This window comes from Globicephala melas, chromosome 13, assembly GCF_963455315.2.
Source record: "Globicephala melas chromosome 13, mGloMel1.2, whole genome shotgun sequence".
Taxonomy (NCBI): Eukaryota; Metazoa; Chordata; class Mammalia; order Artiodactyla; family Delphinidae; genus Globicephala; species Globicephala melas.
The window spans coordinates 59958382-59978432 of record NC_083326.1 but is presented as its reverse complement, the minus strand read 5'-3'; the positions used below and the strand labels follow the sequence as shown (position 1 = coordinate 59978432).

Genomic DNA, 20051 nt, shown 5'->3' with positions numbered 1-20051 from the left:
TCCCATGGGGTCAGAGCGAGGGCTGGCTCTGGAGGCTGGGAGGGGGGCTGCACACACCTGTCTTCTGATCTCCTCCTTGATGCTCTCCTGGGTCTCGGGCAGTGTGGGCATCGTGGCCATGTTAGACCATCGCAGAGGTTTCGTCACTTGCTTCAGTGTCACATTTCCGAAGAGCTCTTGCACGTGTGTGAAAAACACATATAGGACACGATTGCTAATCTAAAAACAAAAGAAAAGATTTGCAAGAAAAATATTAAAATTATCATTTCATTTCATTTGTGTCTGTTGCCTAAGTGCATCCTCAGTAGTGACTAGACATGTTTTGCTAATTAGTGGCCAATTTAAAGAAGAGAATGAGAAAGTATGAGTTAAGTCATGGACTCAGCACTATGAGGAATTGTGGGGAAAAAGCCAAGAAATGGATGCAGAGGCCGATGATCATCAATCTGTTCTGTTTTAGCACCATAACATTAATTGATTTTTTAAATCTTATGTTCTTTATTTTCAAGTTACTGTGATACATTTTAACACATGCAACTGGATCTACTAAGGAACAAAGGAGCCTGCAGCTGCAGAGCTGGGCTGAGTGTGGTAGCCCCTGCTCCAGAGACGAATGCTTCTGGGCAGACTCCAGAGCCCGTGTTTAAATAGATGCTCCAATGCTAAGAGACCAGGACGTTACACTGGCTAAAAAGTTAATACAAGAAATTATTTCCTACCTAAAACTTATTCTGACAACACACCTGAATCTTCTGTGACACCAACATCCCTACTACAGTTATATTAAGTAACAATGTAATATTTACCAAATTCTGAAAACTTGACTAATATGAAATTTGAGAAACATGTTGCTTCCAAAATATAATCAACGAGCAATGAAGGAATCTTCAGTGAAAGAAAATACACTCTTACATGTAACAGTGTGTTATAACAGTGACCAATAATAACCTGGTATATTGGCTAAAAAGCTTAAAATAAAAACTATAACCCCATCTCATGTTTTGCCCTTTGTTCTTGGCCTGACTGAAATATCAGTAACTCCAATTAAAGGAAAACACATGCTCTACGCAAGCACCAAGTGAGCAGCAGAAAACGAAGGCCAGGAATTTATGTTGTAAAGAGACACCAACTAACACACCACCCACCTCTCTGAAATGCCTCCTCAGATTAAGATTCTGTAAAATACTCTATATACACCTCTTCATGAAGTCCTCAGGTCAAATCCCTGACCAAATGAATAACGTTAGGGCCCCTTGAGCCTGAGTCTGTATGTGTGTGTGATATGACTAAGCAGTAATGCTATTTGAGGAAGTAACTGAAATCCTTAAAACACTGCAGATGAACTGTAACTGCAGGTACCTCGGGCTCCTCTTCCACTAAGGACAGATCACTGTCATCAGGAACTGCTTACAAACCACACCAAAGACTGGACAATATTCAAATTTCACAGCTGCAGCTAAAAGGCCGACATGCTCATTACCTTACATGCCAACACTGTCCACACTGTGAAATAAAAAGGCCAACATTCAGGCTAACCCCTTACCCACCGTCCCTGGTTCACTGCTTGGTATGTGACTCAGCAACAGGAAACCCTCCCTACATCCCCAGGGCCGGCTGTGTACCTGGACAGTCGGGCTGAGCACTATAGAAATGTTCTGGATGTTCATTTTTGTTTCCAGCTCCTTGGCAATAACGTGGTCCATGTGCATGATCAGCCAGGAGATCAGGAGACGGTTACACTCGGGCAGCTCCTCCAGCAGGCGCTGGAACTCCTGCACCTTCTCGCCCTCTGAGCTCCGCCCACAAGCCTCTTCAAAGCGGGGCAGCAGCTCCTTGGTCAGCAGGTTCTCGGGCAGGTCCCGCAGGTATTGCTTCAGCAAACTGGCCACAGTGTTAGGCTCATACTCTTCCAAGTTTGGAGACTCCTCTCTGTCATAGGCTGCTTTCAGTTCATCCACCTTGGATTTAATTCCTTAGAACATTCGAATTCAAAAGAGAAAGAAAGTATCAAGAAAAAAAAAAAAAAATCCAACACACAGCTTTCTTCCCCACTGTGCCTACCCCTGGGGGAGATCAGAGAAGGGCCATCCTGACCATATGAAGTGTTAATCTGCACACGGTTCATACAATTCCTCCATTAAAGCAGATAAAAGACTACACTTAGAGGACGAATAACCAAAAGCTAAATGATAATGGACAAACTCAATACTCAAAACAAAAGTCATAGTAACCACAGAAACATCAAGCAAATATGCCAATCGATTCAGGGAAAAAAACTTGTTTTTTATTTAAAGATAGGTAGGTAGGGCTTCCCTGGTGGCGCAGTGGTTGAGAGTCCGCCTGCCGATGCAGGGGACACGGGTTCGTGCCCCGGTCCGGGAAGATCCCACATGCCGTGATGCGGCTGGGCCCGTGGGCCATGGCCGCCGAGCTTGCGCGTCTGGAGCCTGTGCTCCGCAACGGGAGAGGCCACAGCAGTGAGAGGCCCGCGTACAGCCAAAAAAAAAAAGATAGGTAGGTAAAAATTCAGGCAAAAATTAAACTACAATCTAAGCATATGCCTTGTTCTACATGAGCGGCCAACTGCTTTTCCTAACTAGTCACAAGACTGACAACATAAAATACAACTCAGTACATACAAGCACGTTGCAAAAAGTTGTGGGTGACTACTCTTTTATAAGTAAAAATTGTATCATAAATGCAAAAGGTGAGTTCACTATCTAAACAAACTCTTTGAAAATTATTCATTACATAATACCCATCTAATTTCTAAGTTTAAGTTCTTTACATGTTTTCTTAATCTGAAACAGGGTTACAATAAAAGAAAAGTGAAATTTTGGGTTACTAAAATCGAATTGTTTTGCTTTTCTTACTGGACAGAAACACACACAAATGTTTTTCAGACACTAAGTATTTTAGATTTTGAGTCCAATGTGCATTTCAGTGACATAATTCAGTGACACTGATTGCTCATGAGAACACAAGGTAGCTTTCTGTTGTTTTCGATACTTAAAACTTTAGGCCAAGATGTGGTACTATACACAACAGAATACTATTCAGCTATAAAAAAGAATGAAATCCTGCCATTTGCAATAGCATGGATGGACCTAGAGGGTGTTACGCTACGTGAAATAAGTCAGAAAAAGACAAAATACTTAATATGTGGAATCTAAACAAGTAAAACAAACTATACTTTGAATATAACAAAAAAGAAACAGACTCACAGATACAGAGGACAAACTAGTGGTTACCAGAGGGGAAAGGGGAGGGGTGAGGGGCAAGTGAGGGGTAGGGGATTAAGAGGTACAAACTACCATGTATAAAATAAATAAGCTACAGGGATATATTGTACAGCACAGGGAATATAGCCAATATTTTACAACTATAAATGGAGTATAACCTTTAAAAATATTGAATCACTATGTTGTATCCCTGAAAGTTATAAAATTTTGTACATCAACTATACTTCAATTTAAAAAAAACTTTAGGCCAATTACTGGAAACAAGCCACAAACTAAGGCTGACAGATTGTAACGGTAAACACAACACTCGAGAGTCACCTAGTCTGAGCAGCATTTTACAATCAATAGTGCTTACATCTGGGCTCTGACATTCCTTATGTGAAAACCACTTAATGCCATCACAATAAATCAGTAACTTAATCTAGCACTGACAAAATGAAATCAACAACTCCAAACAGGAAAATAATAATATGAATCTTATTTTTGTGTAATCTTTATTTTGAGGCAGAAAAGTTAGAAAATAATTCCTCTTTTTTTTTTTTACTGAGTAAAACATGGTGTGTGATAATTTTAGTTGAAATTCTTGACCAAAACCTCCTCTCTCTCTCACATACATTTTATAGATTTGTAATTTTCCCCCAACAGTGCCTGCCCAGAAAATTGCAGAAGTGAAAAGTGCACAAATTTCCAGGTACAGAAAGAGCATATGCAAAATCATAGATTAGCTTTAAAACTGGAACTTATATATGGATAAGTGAGAATCAAGAGTTCTCCACCAGAAAATAATACTGTTAGCATTCAAAAAGAAAAGTCACAGCCATAAACTCTGTAGTCCAGAGTGCTGAATGCAGCATTCTGCCAGAGCTTCAAAAATAAATACAGGGGCTTCCCTGGTGGCGCAGTGGTTGAGAGTCTGCCTGCCAATGCGGGGGACACGGGTTCGTGCCCCAGTCCGGGAGGATCCCACATGCCGCGAAGCGGCTGGGCCCGTGAGCCATGGCCGCTGAGCCTGTGCGTCCGGAGCCTGTGCTCCACAACAGGAGAGGCCACAACAGTGAGAGGGCCGCGTACCGCAAAAAAAAAAAAAAAAAAAAAATTGATCAAAGCAGAAGCTTGGCCTCCAAGGAGCCAACAACCAGGGGAGCAGCTCAGTTTGAACACTCTGACACGTGAATTCAGAGAAGGAGTCCCACACCTCCGACTCCAAAAGAATGCAAACATCAAAAATAGGTCAAAGACAAAAGAATCCTTTGAACAAAGCTGTAGGAACTCTTCAGAGAAACTTTCACCTAAAACAAAATTTCTTCACACCTATCAAAATCACGTGAGAGAAGCAACTATGTTAGTACTGTGTAGATCTTTAAAAATCCATCATAAATTTTTCTTAAAAGGCAAGTTTCAAATTCATTTAAATGTGTTTATTTTTATGTAACTAAGGACTTATAAATTCAAATTCAGTGCCTAATTCATTTATCTTATTTTCTATAAAATAGTAGCATTTTAGCCAAAACACTCTTAAATGATAACATGTTATCTGTGGGATTATGTAAAGGTCTCCCCAGTTATCAAACATGCTGGCCCTTTCTTAACAAAGCTTAAATATCAAATCCACCCTCTAGAAATGTGCATAAACCAATTAAATGGAAAAAGTAAATCTAGTCTCTTTATTCTAAATGTGTATGATTTAACTCATCATGAAATACGCATGAGCAACAGTGAATATTATAGCCTCAAGGTCCAGGACCAAGACACTGAACCACAGGAACGTGATGACAACAGCACGGATGCCACACAGGTCAGGACTTGCATCCTACACCAATACAAAGCCACCCTGCTCTGTAAGAAATAGAGTCTTCTACTTTAGACAGCATGCATTTTCCTTGATTTTAGACACCCAATATGAATTACTTTCCTGCCAGTATGAAATGTAAGTTTTCATACACACGGAACGTAGAGAAATGGAACCTCAACTTCACTAATGCACATAAGAGCCGCGCCTGGACACAGAGGTATCCACATCTAAACATTTTAGTAAGAACCTAAACATTTAGCAAGAACACTGTGCATCCCTCAGCTGAACTCAGGAAATACTTAAACAACTGTCAGTAACTGTGTCTTGTGGCCAAGAAGCGTCCTGAACCCAGATGTCCTTCCTCCCTGCTGACCACCCTCCAATGCCCAGCCTCACGGAGGCACCCAGGTGAGGGGCACCACACACACACACACACACACACACACACACACACACACACACACACACTCACACAGAGTGTGAGGGTCTTTGTTCAACTGGAAGGATCAAGGAAATGAATGAGGTTTAGGACCCGTGTCACAATTTTCCTCACAAGTGAGTATTTGTTCCCTTCCTTTGAAAAGTGGAAGTGAAGCTAACCTTTAAAAACCAGTACATGTGGCGCGAGCCCCATACCTGACACTCTGTAGATGCCTTCACACTTCATGCCATGCTTCTCCACATAATCCACACACTCTCGGAAGACGGCTGGCAGCCGAACGCCGTCGTACATCATGGTCCTCTCCACTGCATCAGCCAGAGGAATCCCAAAGATGGGTTTGAGATTCGGGACATCTATCTGAGGCACCTCTGGCTCCTGAATTGGCTTCTTCTTTTTCTTCTTTTCCTTCCACTGTTTAACCACGTCAGCTGCTGTCAAGTCTTTTGACTTTTTCTCTTTATGTTTTTCCTCTTTGTGTTTTTCTTCTTTATGTTTTTCCTCTTTGGGTTTCTCTTTTATTTTAAAATCCTTCTCTTTCTTTTTAGAAAAGCTGGGCTTCTTGAAAACATGGATCCCCTTGGACCTCTTCATTTTGGAAGGACTTTCGGCTTCATCTCCAGAGCTATCTTCCTGAAAGGCGGCATAGCCTTCAGCTGCCAAAGAAATGCAGGGAGCATGAGTCAGATGTCTGCTGAATGTCAAACTGTCCATTTTCAATGTCTGAAAACAAGACAAATAAGTGCCACCTGGCCCTAGCTACCTAGCTTTTCACCCCATGGCCAAGCCCTCCTGGTACTCTCAGCAATTCATTCAATGGCTTCCCAGCTAAAATGAGGTGTTGCCATGACGTCTCCTGACCACAAGAGGGCGACGAGCAGAGAGCCAGTTACCCTTGAAACTGGTTTTATTTTATACACACGTGCAATTGGAATTTCTGCAAACCAAATTATTATAAATAATCATTTATTATCTTAATTTATGTATTATCTACACAGAGGGCTAATGGAGAGAATCCCTATATAATGCACAGCATTCTTTCATCAGCTGAATAAGGCCCTCTAACTTACACTCTACTTAGCTTAGGTTTCTTCATATTTGGTTCCTATAATGTGAAGCAATCTCCAATCATGACACGAAATGCACTACTGTTCAGACGCTCCCGTCATCCCCATCACACTTTGCTCTCCTGTCTCCAGCTGTTAAGTTCTTTCTGCAGATGGCAGCTGGGACTGAAGCCTCATCTGGGGAGAACAGAACCAGGAAACTCCCTAATCTCGGGATGGTGGCCACTTCCCTGCGTCAGAAGCCCTGGTTTCACACTGATAACTGCTTAGTATCAATATTAGAGTTATCCTAGTTTGGTTTCACTGTTCTTTTTTATTTTAACATCTAAAACTCTCCTTTTCTTTAGCCAACTACCTCACAAGCTATTTTATAACAAAAATTAAAGGTATTGCATACATTTCCCTCTAATTAAAGTACCAATACCACAAACCCCACACCAACCAGAATGGCAAAAGTCTTAAGGGCATAATACCATGACAGAAAGCAACTGGAGTTCTCAGACACCACTGGTGGGAATGTCAACTGGTACAAGCACTCTGGAAATTGTTTTGCAGGATCTACAGATACTGAAATGAGCATGGCCTGTGAGCAATTCCACTCCCAGGCACACACACAACAGAAATGCATAAACTTGGACAATGAGGTTCAGAGAAGCACGATTCATAACACACACTGAAGACAACCCAAATGACCAATAACAGTAGAATGGAAAAATAAATTCTAGTATATTAGTGCAAAATCCAGCAATAGAAATGAACAAATTACTGCCATATGGAATAACACGGATGAATCTAACAAACATAACACTGGGCAAAAGAAACTACCCACAAAAGGAAATCTACTTCCATGTACAAAAGTCCAAAATCAGGTAGTGTCCAGATGTGCTGGGCGTCCCCCCTGAAGGGGCAACAGGCAATTTCTAGGATGCTGATGATGCTCTATTTCCAGAGCCTTGTAATTAGCACAGGTGTATCTGTTTGTGATAATTCATCAAGTTGTACACAATTTGTGCATTCTATCCAAATGTTATGCTTCAAATACAAATTAACTTAAAAATACCGTGAAACTAAAATCACACTTACTTAAAATAACTCACCCGATTTGCTTTTAACATGCTAAAAAGCTATGTCTAAATGATTCATCCTTACAGAACAGGAATCATAAATGGAACGCATGGTGGCATTTGCTTAAGAAACCGAATACATACTTTTTTCACCATGTACCCCAACTGGCCTACACAACCTCGCCAAGACAGTAAGACTGTATAAGGACAAAATTTCAATATTTACTTTTCATACTTTTATTTAAAATTTAAGAAACCTCCACCAGAAAACTTCACCATTTCTGGAAATTCAGTATTTTTATTTGTGAGAATAACACCCTAAAATACAAAAACTGAGATGCAGAAAAATAAAGAAAATATAAAACAAGAGTCTTTGGATATATTTCTACAAGATAGCAGGTACACATAATTAGAGTAGAAATTTATCTAAACTTTAGCTACAGCACAGAGAAAATGGCACTTACTCCTTTTTTCCTTTTTCTTAAATTTTCCTTTTTTCTTCCCATGGTCCTTCTCATCATCAGACACTATATCGGGAGGCTCATGGAGGCTGTCATGGGGAGGCGAGGGCTCGCCCGTGCGGTACAATCCAGGAAACTTAGTGGGGCTGATCTCCTCAGAGCTGGGGGTGCGGGTGAGCCCACTGCCATGCTCCACCCTGCGGTGCTCACCCGGGCTGCTGGTGGGGGGCAGGAAGCACTCGGTCATGCTGCCTCCTTGACGACAGTGAGGAGGGCGTCTGTTACCTGCCCATCACCCCTGCAGAGGGAGAGAGCACATCACAGTCACCCAACGACCACCAAGACATAAGGGCGCCAGACACACACACAAAACAGCAATTAATCTTGCATTTACAAATCAAAAATATTTTTCTTCACAACCCCCCTTTAAAAGTAGTTGTTCATTTTGCCATCTCAAGTTACATTTGCGCACCACACATTTCGGTTCTCAAAGAGTTGGTTGAAAGCACTGGATCTTCAAGTGTGAAAAAAATGAACCAAATGAAAGTGGGTTCTCAAAGTAGGACACAGAGTTTCCTCTAAAAAAGAACCCACCATTGTAATGGGCTTCATTTTGGATTGCTATCCAACATAAAATCCTAATTTTTTTTAAGTTATGGCCAAACAACCATGAATAATAAATTAAGAAGACTGTTAATATAACTACACATGAATAGTTCAGTATCAAAATTTATAAACCAATTAAAGTTATATATACAGATCATTAGCCATAGCTCTATACTGCACTGGACAATTCACATGTGGATAACAGCTATTTTATCTTGGACTGGAATTATGTTGAAAGAAACAATGGAACCCTCATTTGCTCAGTCCTAAAATACACACACACTAGTTTCGCTAGAATGGACACTACAAAGAAATGCGGATAAACAACAAGGTCCTACTGTACAGCGCAGGAAACTGTATTCAACATCCTGAGATAAACCATAATGGAAAAGCATACGAAAAAGAATGTATATATATGTATAACTGAGTCACTTTGCTCTACAGCAGAAATTAACACAACATTGTAAATCAACTATACTTCAATAAAAAATAAATTTAAAAAAAGAATAAAAAAACCCAAAGGACAAATGTAAGAAAAGTTCAAGATTTGTTTGCATTTTTTTCTTCATTAGACAGATGGTACACAGTACTGTGTTTAAAAGTTACTTGGATTAGTTCTTATTCCTCTTTAATGCCTTCATATTAATTTGAAAAACTATTAGAATCACTTGTTTCTCTTTGCACTCACTTCTAAGGTGATTTTGCAATTTTAAAAATCCACAAACACAAGTGATAAGACTGCTATTTCTGACCATAAACAAAGACAAACAAATGTGTAAAAAGATGTCTAAATTATGAGAGCTAATTTCTCTAAAAAGCAAAGAGTTCTCACAAATCAATGAAAATCTCAACAAATCAAGACACCTACACAAAGAATGTGAAGCAGTTCATAGAAAAATGACTAATATCCACATGAAAATAATGTTCAAGTACAATTACAATTTTAAAAACAAAATAAGTTACCATTTTTCTAACAGCAGACTGGCAAAGAACAAAAAAGGTGATTAATACCAAGTGTTGGTAAGGATGTGATCAAACATTTGGGAGAATATCCACTGATGGCTGAAGTGTAAACCAGCACAATCTTTTTTGAAAACCAATTTGGCAATATCTATCAAAATTTTATTTTTTAATATATTTATTTATTTATTTTTGGCTGTGCTGGGTCTTCGTTGCTGCGTGCGGGCTTTCTCTAGTTGTGGCGAGTGGGGGCTACTCTTTGTTGTGGTGTGTGGGTTTCTCATTGCGGTGGCTTCTCTTGTTGCAGAACATGGGCTCTACGTGCGTGGGCTCAGTCGTTGTGGCTCGTGGGCTCTAGAGTGTTGTGGCGCACGGGCTTAGTTGCTCCGCGGCATGTGGGATCTTCCCAGACCAGGGCTCGAACCCGTGTCCCCTGAATTGGCAGGTGGATTCTTAACCACTGCGCCACCACGGAAGTCCCTATCAAAATTTTAAATGTGCTCTCTTTGATCCAAGAATTCCTCTTTTTAGGAACCTATCCTTCAGATATACTTTTACAAGAATTCAAAGATGTGTACATGAAAATACGCATTTTAGCACTGTGACAGCACAAACAACATAATCTAAATGGCTATCAATGGAAGATCAGTTAAATTATGATTGATCCAAATAATGGAATATAAACTCACACAACATGCAACTTCTGAAATAGTTAACAACTGTTAACTCTTGGAAGTTGTAAAAGGGGGGCGAGAGAAAGATTTCTTTATTTTATCCTTTCTACATATTTTGAGCCTTACCATGCCCATCTATTACTTGTATTACTATTATTGGGGGTTTTTTTAAACGAACAGGCCACTTTTTTTAGTCTCATAAAAATTGTGTTTTTGACAATATTTAATAGTGTGGGGAAAGCAATTTTATTTATAGCACAATATCAATTTTTAAATAAACATATGCAAAAAACTGTAAGAACAAGGGAACTTTAAAAATAATTATCTGTGAATTATAAGATTATAAGTGATCTTTTTACTCTTCTGCATTTCATAAGTTTTATACCCAGTATACATTACTGCTTGTCTAGTCAGGAAAAACATTAAACAGGAAAAATTCCATCAAAGGGGCTGTAAGCATCACTGTAATTTTTTAGGTTTTCTTCATAGGCCCTGACTGGCTTTTTTTTTTTTTTTTTTTTTTTTTTTTTGCAGTACGCGGGCCTCTCACTGTTGTGGCCTCTCCCGTTGCGGACCACAGGCTCCGGACGCGCAGGCTCAGCGGCCATGGTTCACGGGCCCAGCCGCTCCACGGCATGTGGGATCCTCCCGGACTGGGGCACGAACCCGTGTCCCCTGCATCGGCAGGCGGACTCCCAACCACTGCGCCACCAGGGAAGTCCTATTATTTTTTCAAGAGTACATTCTATTCTTCCCTTAATTGAAGGGATGGTTTTGACCAGCCCAGGTTTGAGAGTTTAAAGAGAGCCAAGATCCCACCAGCCTATCAGTTACACATCACAGGTGAGGAAACTGAGGTCCAAAGACCCGGGAAGCCAAAGCACAGGTGCGGGGAAGGAGCATAGCTCGACACAGACAGACCACTGACGGGCATCCTGTCCCCACGGACCCATGTCATACGCCTCCCTGCATGCTGTCTTCCTCACGCCCTGGAACCCAGCCCTCCTTCCAGGATCTTTGTAGGGCCAATTCATACTCATCTTTTAACATTAAGCCTGCAGATGGGCACAAGGAATCTTTCTGGAGTGATGAAAACGGTCTAGATTTGACTGTGGTGATGGTTACAAACCGTAAATTGACATTTTAAGTGGGTGAATCTTATGGTATGTAAATTATACCTAAAAAAAAATGTTTTAAAAAAAGGATCAAGTACCAGCCACACTTTCTCCAGGAATCCCCCCTCATGCCCACCCCACCCAGTCTAAGCCATGCCCCCTTCCTGTGCCCGCAGAATGCGTGGAGCACACCTCCAGCGCTGCACATGCCTTGCAGGGCTTTAATGACCTGTGAGCACAGGGCCATCTTGCCCAATAATTCTCGAGTCCTAGCATTTCACACAGCACAGGCTGCAGAGGAAGTAGTCAGATGTTTGTTTACTTAACAATCTAATTAGTCTCTTCTATGTTCTCAACAGGCTGTGTCGGCTAATGACACAAAGATGAGAAGAAAGGAACCAGCCCTTAGCCTCAACTTTTAATTACAGAAATAAAGAAAGGAAACCCACATTTTATTTGAGTTCCTGTGGCTTCAGGAACTTTCATATACATTAACTAACCTTATATGTCCTGTGAGAAAAGTGTTTTTCCATGTTTACAAACTGCAGAACTAAGGCTCAGAGAAGTGAAGTAACTTACCCTATGCCACACAGCAAGAGATAAAACTGGGATCTGCTTGACTCGAAACACACATTCTTTCCAGTAACCTGCCCTCTACACACACACACACAAGAGGGCACACATGCCAGGAGGAGCAGGGCATTACAGACACAAGCAGAAATGTGGGGCTTGTTATGAGAACGGCAAGAAGACAAGTTGGACGGGAGCAGTTTCACGAAGAAGCAACACAAAAGACACTGAAAGACAAGGTGGCTCTGAACTGAGAGCCAACTGGAGCCAAGCTGAGGGGCTCAGGCACCACACATGGGTCATCACCAAGTCCAAGGCCAGGAAGTGACAACACTGTGGCTAAGAGGAATGAGGGCAGGACCGCGAACAACAGAATGCCAGGCGGGTTTGGACCATTCCCTGCTCTGTGCTGCTACAGCAGCTGGTGACTTACAGTTCAGTCTCCACACTGAACTGACAAAGAAGAGAGTTTTGTTCATGACGCACTGAACAGATTATCTTGCAAAAACTACTCCAGAGAAATAGCTGTTGACCTGACTCAGCCACAGTTGGGAGGAACGGAAGGGGAGCGGCTATCTGCACACAGGAAGGAGTGAGGCCCGAATAGAGGGTGATTTCAGAGGAAAGAACACACTGGCGCTGGGACTGTTCTGAGCACTGGAGAGCCACAGCAAGCCTGAACCTCGCTGAATAAGAGGGCAGAAGAGGGAGACCTCGAATGGTCCACAGTAAATTTCAGCATAAATAGCCAAAGGAAAGAAAATAAAACAAATTAAAAAATTAGGAATTCCTACTCCTGAGGCAAAAGGAGAAATGATGTAAATTTGTAAACATTTAAGAAAGAATACGTATCCCTATTCCTCCTGGTGAACACAGCTAAGAGAAGACAACAGACTGACAGGTAGAGCAAGAAGGCAGACAGGCTAGGGACCTCGGGATCCGAGGACCGACACTGGTCCCCGAGTTTTCTTTTTGTCTCTACGTATCAGACTCAGAGCAAAAGAAGCCAGACAGACGGGCGGGCTCAGATAAAAACAACAACAGAAGCCTGCCCTCTCCAGCTGAACGACCAGAAAGGGACAGCTCTGCCAGACAGAAAACTTTCAGATAATAGTGGTCTACTTCAGCCAAACACCACAGAAAAGTAATCAGGACAGCATGGCACTGGAGCAAGGACAGACAGACAGGTTAGAAGAACAAAACAGAAAATTCACAGGGACTCACATGTACACAGTCAACTGGTTGTCAACAAAGGTTCCAAAGGAATTCGGGGGGAAAGGAAAGTCTTCAACAAGTGGCATGGATAACCATGTGGGGAAGAGAGGTGGTGAGCTCCTCCATCACATCACCCACAAAGTGTAATTCATGATAAATCACAGACACGAGAACTTAACTGCTAAAAACTGTAAAACTTCTAAAATAAAACATATTTTTGAGACCTTGGGAGAAGAATATCCCAGACAGGACCAGAAAGCATTAACTATAAAGTTAAAAATTGACAAAGTAGACTTTTTAACAGAAGCAAACACTTCTGCTCATCAAAAGACACTATGGGGCTTCCCTGGTGGCGCAGTGGTTGAGAGTCCGCCTGCCGATGCAGGGGACACGGGTTCGTGCCCCGGTCTGGGAGGACCCCGCATGCTGCGGAGCGGCTGGGCCCGTGAGCCATGGCCGCTGGGCCTGCGCGTCCGGAGCCTGTGCTCCACAACGGGAGAGGCCACAACAGTGAGAGGCCCGCGTACCGCAAAAAAAAAAAAAAACACTATGAAGAAAATGAATAGTCAAGGCAAAGACGTTGAGAACAATTTACTGTGTGTATGTGTGTGTCCGTCTGTGTGTACGCACCTCACGAAAGACTTACACCCAGAATATATAAAGAACTCCTACAATTCAACAATAAACAGACAATCCAAAACAAAAATGGGCAAAAGAGTTGAGCAAACAATTTACAAAGGAAAATATATGACTGGTCAATAAGCCCACAAAAAAGCTCCACATCACTAAACATCAAAGAAATGGAAATTAAAACCACAATGAGCTATCAACAGACACCATCTAGAAGGGCTAAGATTCAAACAGAACTACAATTCCTAACATTGGTGAGGATGTGGGGCACTGGAAAGTTAAATATATTGCTGGTGGGAATGTACCATTTAACCACTTTGGAAAAGCATCAATATTTGGCAGCATCTTTTACAGTTGAACCCCTACCATATGACCCAGTAATTCCACTCCTAAGCATTTACCCAAGAGAAATGGAAACATATGTTCATGCACAGACATGATCCAAGTAACTTTATTCATACCAGATAAAAACTAGAAACACCTGCATTTCCAGTAACACTGGATAAACAAACTGTAATATGTTCACACAATGGGATATTAGCGTTTTTTTAAATGAACAAACTACTCATACATAGAAGAGAACATATGAACTTCAAAAGACAGCACACCAGACACGCTAGATTACATAAGGTGCGACTATTTATAGGAAGTTCTGGAACGGGCAAACTCACCTCTGTCAAAAGAATCGAGGCATGTGGTTGTGGGGATGTGGGGGAGAGGCAGGGACTGAGCACGAAGGAGCACGAGAGAACTTTCTGGTTTGATGGCTACGTTCTGTCTCTTGACAGGCATGTGGGCTACATACACATATACATCTGTTGAAACTTCTATTGAAACACCACTCTTACATTAGCTTCAGGTGTACCAGGGCTTAGACATTTACATCCGTTTGGAAATGAGGACCCTGGTAAGTCTCGTGACCACCTGTCCCCAAAGTCATTTCAATACTATTGACCATATTCCTTATGCTGCATGTTACATCCCTGGAGGTTTTTGTTTTTTTTTTTAATAACAGGGGGTTTGTACCTCTTAATATCCCTTTCACCTATTTCAACCCTCCACCTCCCTCCCTTCTGGCAACCACCCATTTGTTCTCTGTATCTATGAGTCTATTTTCATTTTGTTTTGCTTGTCTTGTTTTTTAGATTCCACATACAAGTGAGATCATACGGTATCTTTCTCTGTCTGACTTATTTCACTTAGCATAATGCCCTCTAGATCCACCCAAGCCGTCATAAAAAAACATTAAACTGTGCATATCACTGAAAATAAATTAATAACATCAATAAAATCCCTCAGATGGGGGGACAAAAAAGCTATGGAAGCTATATAGAGATGATCATGAGCCATTAAAAAATATGAACTCTCCTTCTCAAACGTTGCTACTCCCACCTTTACCTTCAGCATCCCACCTCCCCCCACACCCAAAATCACTACAACAGGAATGTCTACTTCCAGTCTTTCTCAACTGAAAGCCTGTGGCTGGTACCTGTGCGAAATCTCTCTCCAGAGAAAACTGAAGATATAAAAGGTTACTTCTGCAATATCTAACAAAAACTATTAAAAGTATACAGCAAAAACCATACATCTGGAATTTTACTTTAGAACCCCCCAAAATTATAACGTTGAAATGAAATTTTTCACATAAAAAGAACAGTTATGACAGTTATAACTGAGGTAAAGCCAAAAAAAAAAGTGTCATAAAACTAGACTCAAACTTAATAATTGCTTAAAAACATCCACTCCTCCAAAGAACTAGGATATGCATTGTTCTTAAAATAGTCTTTTCTGCTCATGCACCACTATTAATCAGCACACATAATAATAATCATTCACCCATGCAAAGGGACAAAACAATATAAGTAGGAAAGACAGATTGCTAAATTAAAGTCTCCTGAAATGAGCTTTTGAGAATAACTCCAATGATTTATTAAACTTGATAATTCAACACAGAAAAAGGCCTCGTCCAGAAAACCCATAGCTTGCTTAACTAGTTCACAAGTTAAGCAAATCCAGTATTTATAAACTTTCTTTATTAAATACCAGGCTGTAAGTCACTGGAAGCAGCTTTTCCTCATTTTTACGGTTTTTAAAAATAATCTGTAAATTAAGTCTCTAACCCAAATCTCTACAAGGGAATCCAAACACTGATTCATTAGTACCTCACATACTGAACACTAACCAGCATTAACCTACCATCTGGGAATGTCCAACTTTGTAAGCAGCATTTGCACGCCCAGTACGTTCTAATTCTTCAAATTTTCTCAGAATTAAAGGACAAGAGTGTCCAGATCACAAGGGACCGCCCCACACCATACATGAAGAGACCCACGCCAAAGCACATCATGAGGTTTTGGGGTACAGAGGACAGAAGGATGATCCTGAAAGACTCCTGCAGGCAGGGAAGAGGGCAAGCAACTTACATACAAAGGATCACGATCAACTTGTCAACAAGAACACTGGAAACTTAAAGACAATAAAGGAATATCTTCAAACCTCTGACAAGACAGCTAGTTCCAATGACCATTCAAGTGCACAGGTAGAATAAAGACGTTCCAGACACACAGTGGCAAGGACTGTACTCCCCCCGTACACTTGTTCAAGAATCCTGATGCCCTGAAATGAGACCCTGATGGGCAGCAAGGAACCCCATGAAAAGCAGGCCTGTGATCAGCTAGTGACACAGTCCCTGTGACCCAGGGGAAGAAGGGCTCCAAGGACAAAGGGAGTCACAGACATCTGACTGCGGAAAAGAAGAGTAAGACCTGGTAAAGAACCGCTGGAGCTTTTGGAATATATCTGTCATGAGAACAGAGTAAAAAGCAAATAAAAATAAGAGATAACCATTAACTCTAAGAAAAAGGAAAAGGTAGATGAGAAAATGAAATTGTAGTCTACTGCCTGGCTCAGGGTTACACAGTATTTGTGTGATCATCACCATGAAAACGATGGGTGCTGACAGAATCAAACACCGTGCAGGGCAGGATGATGCTGGGGGGCTGGGGGCAAGGGGCCCGGCGAAGGTCTGAGACACCCAAATCCTCATCTACCCTAACACCTAGGTTAACACAAGACATCCAAAACTGCTATCTTCAAAAACAGCAGCTTAAGGATATTATTTAGATAAAGGAAATAAACACCAAAAAAAAATAGCTGAAAGGAAAAAACTAAGACCGAGAGGGGTGCAGGAGCGAGGCGGGGAATAGTGTAAGTCTTTAAACTGGGCTGGGGGTCCCCAAGACCACCCGCAGGGTCGGCAATTCTCTAGATGGACTCACATAAGTCAGCACACAGTCATGCTCACGGCTGCGATTTATTACAGAGAAAGGACACAAAGCAAAAAGACAAAGGAAAAGGCACAAGGAACCAGGCACACGCTCCCGGGAGTCCCCGGGCAGTGGAGTCACAGGGACACGTGTGAAGCACCGTGTGCTGGGCAGCTCCTCACTCACAGCCCGAGGTCCCCGTGGAGCCCGGTCACACTGGTGTTCTCCGCCGGACGGGTACCAAAATCCCAGACTGCCAGAAAGACGGCAGGTGTTCCGCGTAAACCACACTGTTTTACAAACCACTGAGGCCCAGTAAGCTGCTCTTCTCATTTAGAGACAGTTTTATATGCTCTAGGGAACAGGTATACAAAGAGAAATCCCCATCAAGGGATTTTTCTTAAAACATGAATATTACTGTCCAAGAAAAAAATGTTAAGTTTATAAACTGAGGTGAGACAAATAATCCTTCAGACGAGGCAGATAAGGTTTAGAGGGTTTCCTATCATTCACGGTGAAATCCTCGCCATGCAAATATGTGCGAGGTTTATGGCGTGTGCCCCGTGATGCAGACCAGTATACACAGTTACAGGACTGAGTAATTTCTCATGCACACTCCCACAGACCAACTGTCAGCCCATTAGGCTGTTACATAATTAGTCCTTTCAAATCTTCCAGCATTTGCTTAGGTCTATACTTCAGTAGAGATTTTACTCTTGGGTTACTGTTTCTTTTCTGTACTCTCCTTATAGATCATCAAATTTAATCTTTATTTTAGTTTCTCCCCTACCCCCAGGGGCTTATCCAAACAAATATACTTTCAATTAGCACCTCACATGCCACTCACAGAAATTCACTGAATGACATAGTGATTTAATGTTTTCCACTCAACATTCTCAGTGTCACTGATTAAAACAATATGCCTGAGATAAGATATGTGTGTAAAATCAGTTTAAAAGATGTGAAATTCCAAAGTTCATCATAATGAATACGAACGTATGAATGTCTTTTTAAGGCTGACAATAACTTTTACATGACTGATAAGAAAACAGAAAAATTCACAAGTTATTTTAGGACACTGATATAATGCAAAATGTAAAAATCAATGTCCAGATGAAACAAATCTAAAGGGCACAGATTATGTCCATTATTTAAGTGAACGTTCAAACTCTGAGGATCAGAATGCCAGGTGCTGGAAAATGAGCAGCCAAAACATACAGGATCTAGCAGCCAGAAATAATCCCACCTTCTGCCTGGGATGAAAGGCTGCAGAGGACACAATCCAGTTCTACATACAGCTCTCCAAATCAAAGAGTATGTATATGTATTAAGTATGGGGAGAAAAGTCCACATTGCCTTTACACAAAATCAAAGGTGCTATCATCAGCAGTCACTCTAATTCAGAGGACAAAAAAAAAGTTTTCTTATTAAAAAAACAATCAATATCATTTGGTATTATCAGTAAAACAGCACATTTTTCAAGTAATGATATATCCTTTGGCTGGGGGGGAGGGTGGTGTCTTTCCTGCCACATTTCATAATCACAAAATCTATTCTCAAGTAAATAGTAAATTAGAAGTTAACTTGGGGCCGGGGGAGACCAACAAACGTTATTTAATAATTTTTAAAATGCACACCATTGGTTACAACAGAAACTGGGTAAAAGTATCTAGTCCATGGTTCCCAGTGTGCGGAGGCACCCAGAGCACTGTAAGCAAACTCATCCCAGCCACGGGGAGCTTACATTTGAAGGAAACAGAGCGGTATTCAACATCTGCCAGACACTGCACAAACTACCAGCTAAAAGAAGTTCAGTTTCAACATTAGACTGTGCACATTCCTTTCAACAGCATACCTCTGTGAAGCTGGGTTTTCTGGGGTAGCTATGATTTAAAGAAAAAAAAAATGGGGGACTTCCTTGGTGGCGCAGTGGTTAAGAATCCACGGGTTCGAGCCCTGGTCTGGGAAGATCCCCACATGCCACAAAGCAACTAAGCCCGTGCACCACAACTACTGAGCCTGCACTCTAAAGCCCAAGGGCCACAACTACTGAGCCCGTGTGCCACAATTACTGAAGCCCACGCGCCTAGAGCCTGTGCTCTGCAACGAGAAGCCACCGCAATGAGAAGCCCACGCACCACAACGAAGAGTAGCCCCCGCTTACCACAACTAGAGAAAGCCCACATGCAGCAACGAAGACACAATGCAGCCAAAAATAAATAAATAAATTTATTTTTTAAAAAAATCAACATGGAACAAGAAATAAGGGGTGGTGCTGTCCAATCTGATTGCAAAGTATTATAAGCTGTGTGGTGTCCAATAGGCACACACAGACCACTAATTTTAGTTATTTAAGAGTGAAATAATTTATTTTCTCTTCCAGCTATCGTGTACTATTTTTTCAAATGGTTACTAAATTGCCAAGCCATAAATACGAATTTAGTTGTGTGGGCCTAACAACATAATTCAGCATACTATTAAGCATTTCCATTAGGCTGACACCAGGTCTAAGAACAAGGTATGTATAAGATGAGGCTGAAATATCGTGTCACAAAAGAAAGACGTTATGAAAGATGCTTGGAATCAAGACAAAAGGACTCAGAAGTCAACTAGAAGAAGCTTCCACTGGCCAAAGATGGGACTATATTAGTGCCAATAAAATTAATAACTGCCATGAAATAAAGTATCAAGTATATTTAAATCCATGAGTTCATAATGATACTCAAAAATAAAATTCAGGCTTCCCTGGTGGCACAGTGGTTGAGAGTCCGCCTGCCGATGCAGGGGACACGGGTTCGTGCCCCAGTCTGGGAAGATCCCACATGCTGCGGAGCGGCTGGGCCTGTGAGCCATGGCCGCTGAGCCTGCACGTCCGGAGCCTGTGCTCCGCAATGGGAGATGCCACAACAGTGAGAGGCCCACTTACCACAAAAAAAAAATACTAAAATAA

General features: G+C 41.5%; 1 protein-coding gene across 2 annotated transcripts in view; it reads right to left on the bottom strand.

Annotated features, from left to right (window-relative positions):
• Positions 1-20051, bottom strand: part of RALBP1 (ralA binding protein 1) — a 45213-nt gene that overhangs the window by 14657 nt on the left and 10505 nt on the right. For both annotated transcript variants that reach the window (XM_030836619.2, XM_070046937.1), the window contains exons 2-5: positions 8069-8363; positions 5671-6129; positions 1623-1972; positions 58-219 (exon numbers count right to left, since the gene is read on the bottom strand). In XM_030836619.2, coding sequence (XP_030692479.1) covers positions 58-219; positions 1623-1972; positions 5671-6129; positions 8069-8312 — 1215 coding nt within the window. In that variant the 5' untranslated portion in view covers positions 8313-8363. The remainder of the gene's footprint in view (positions 1-57; positions 220-1622; positions 1973-5670; positions 6130-8068; positions 8364-20051) is intronic.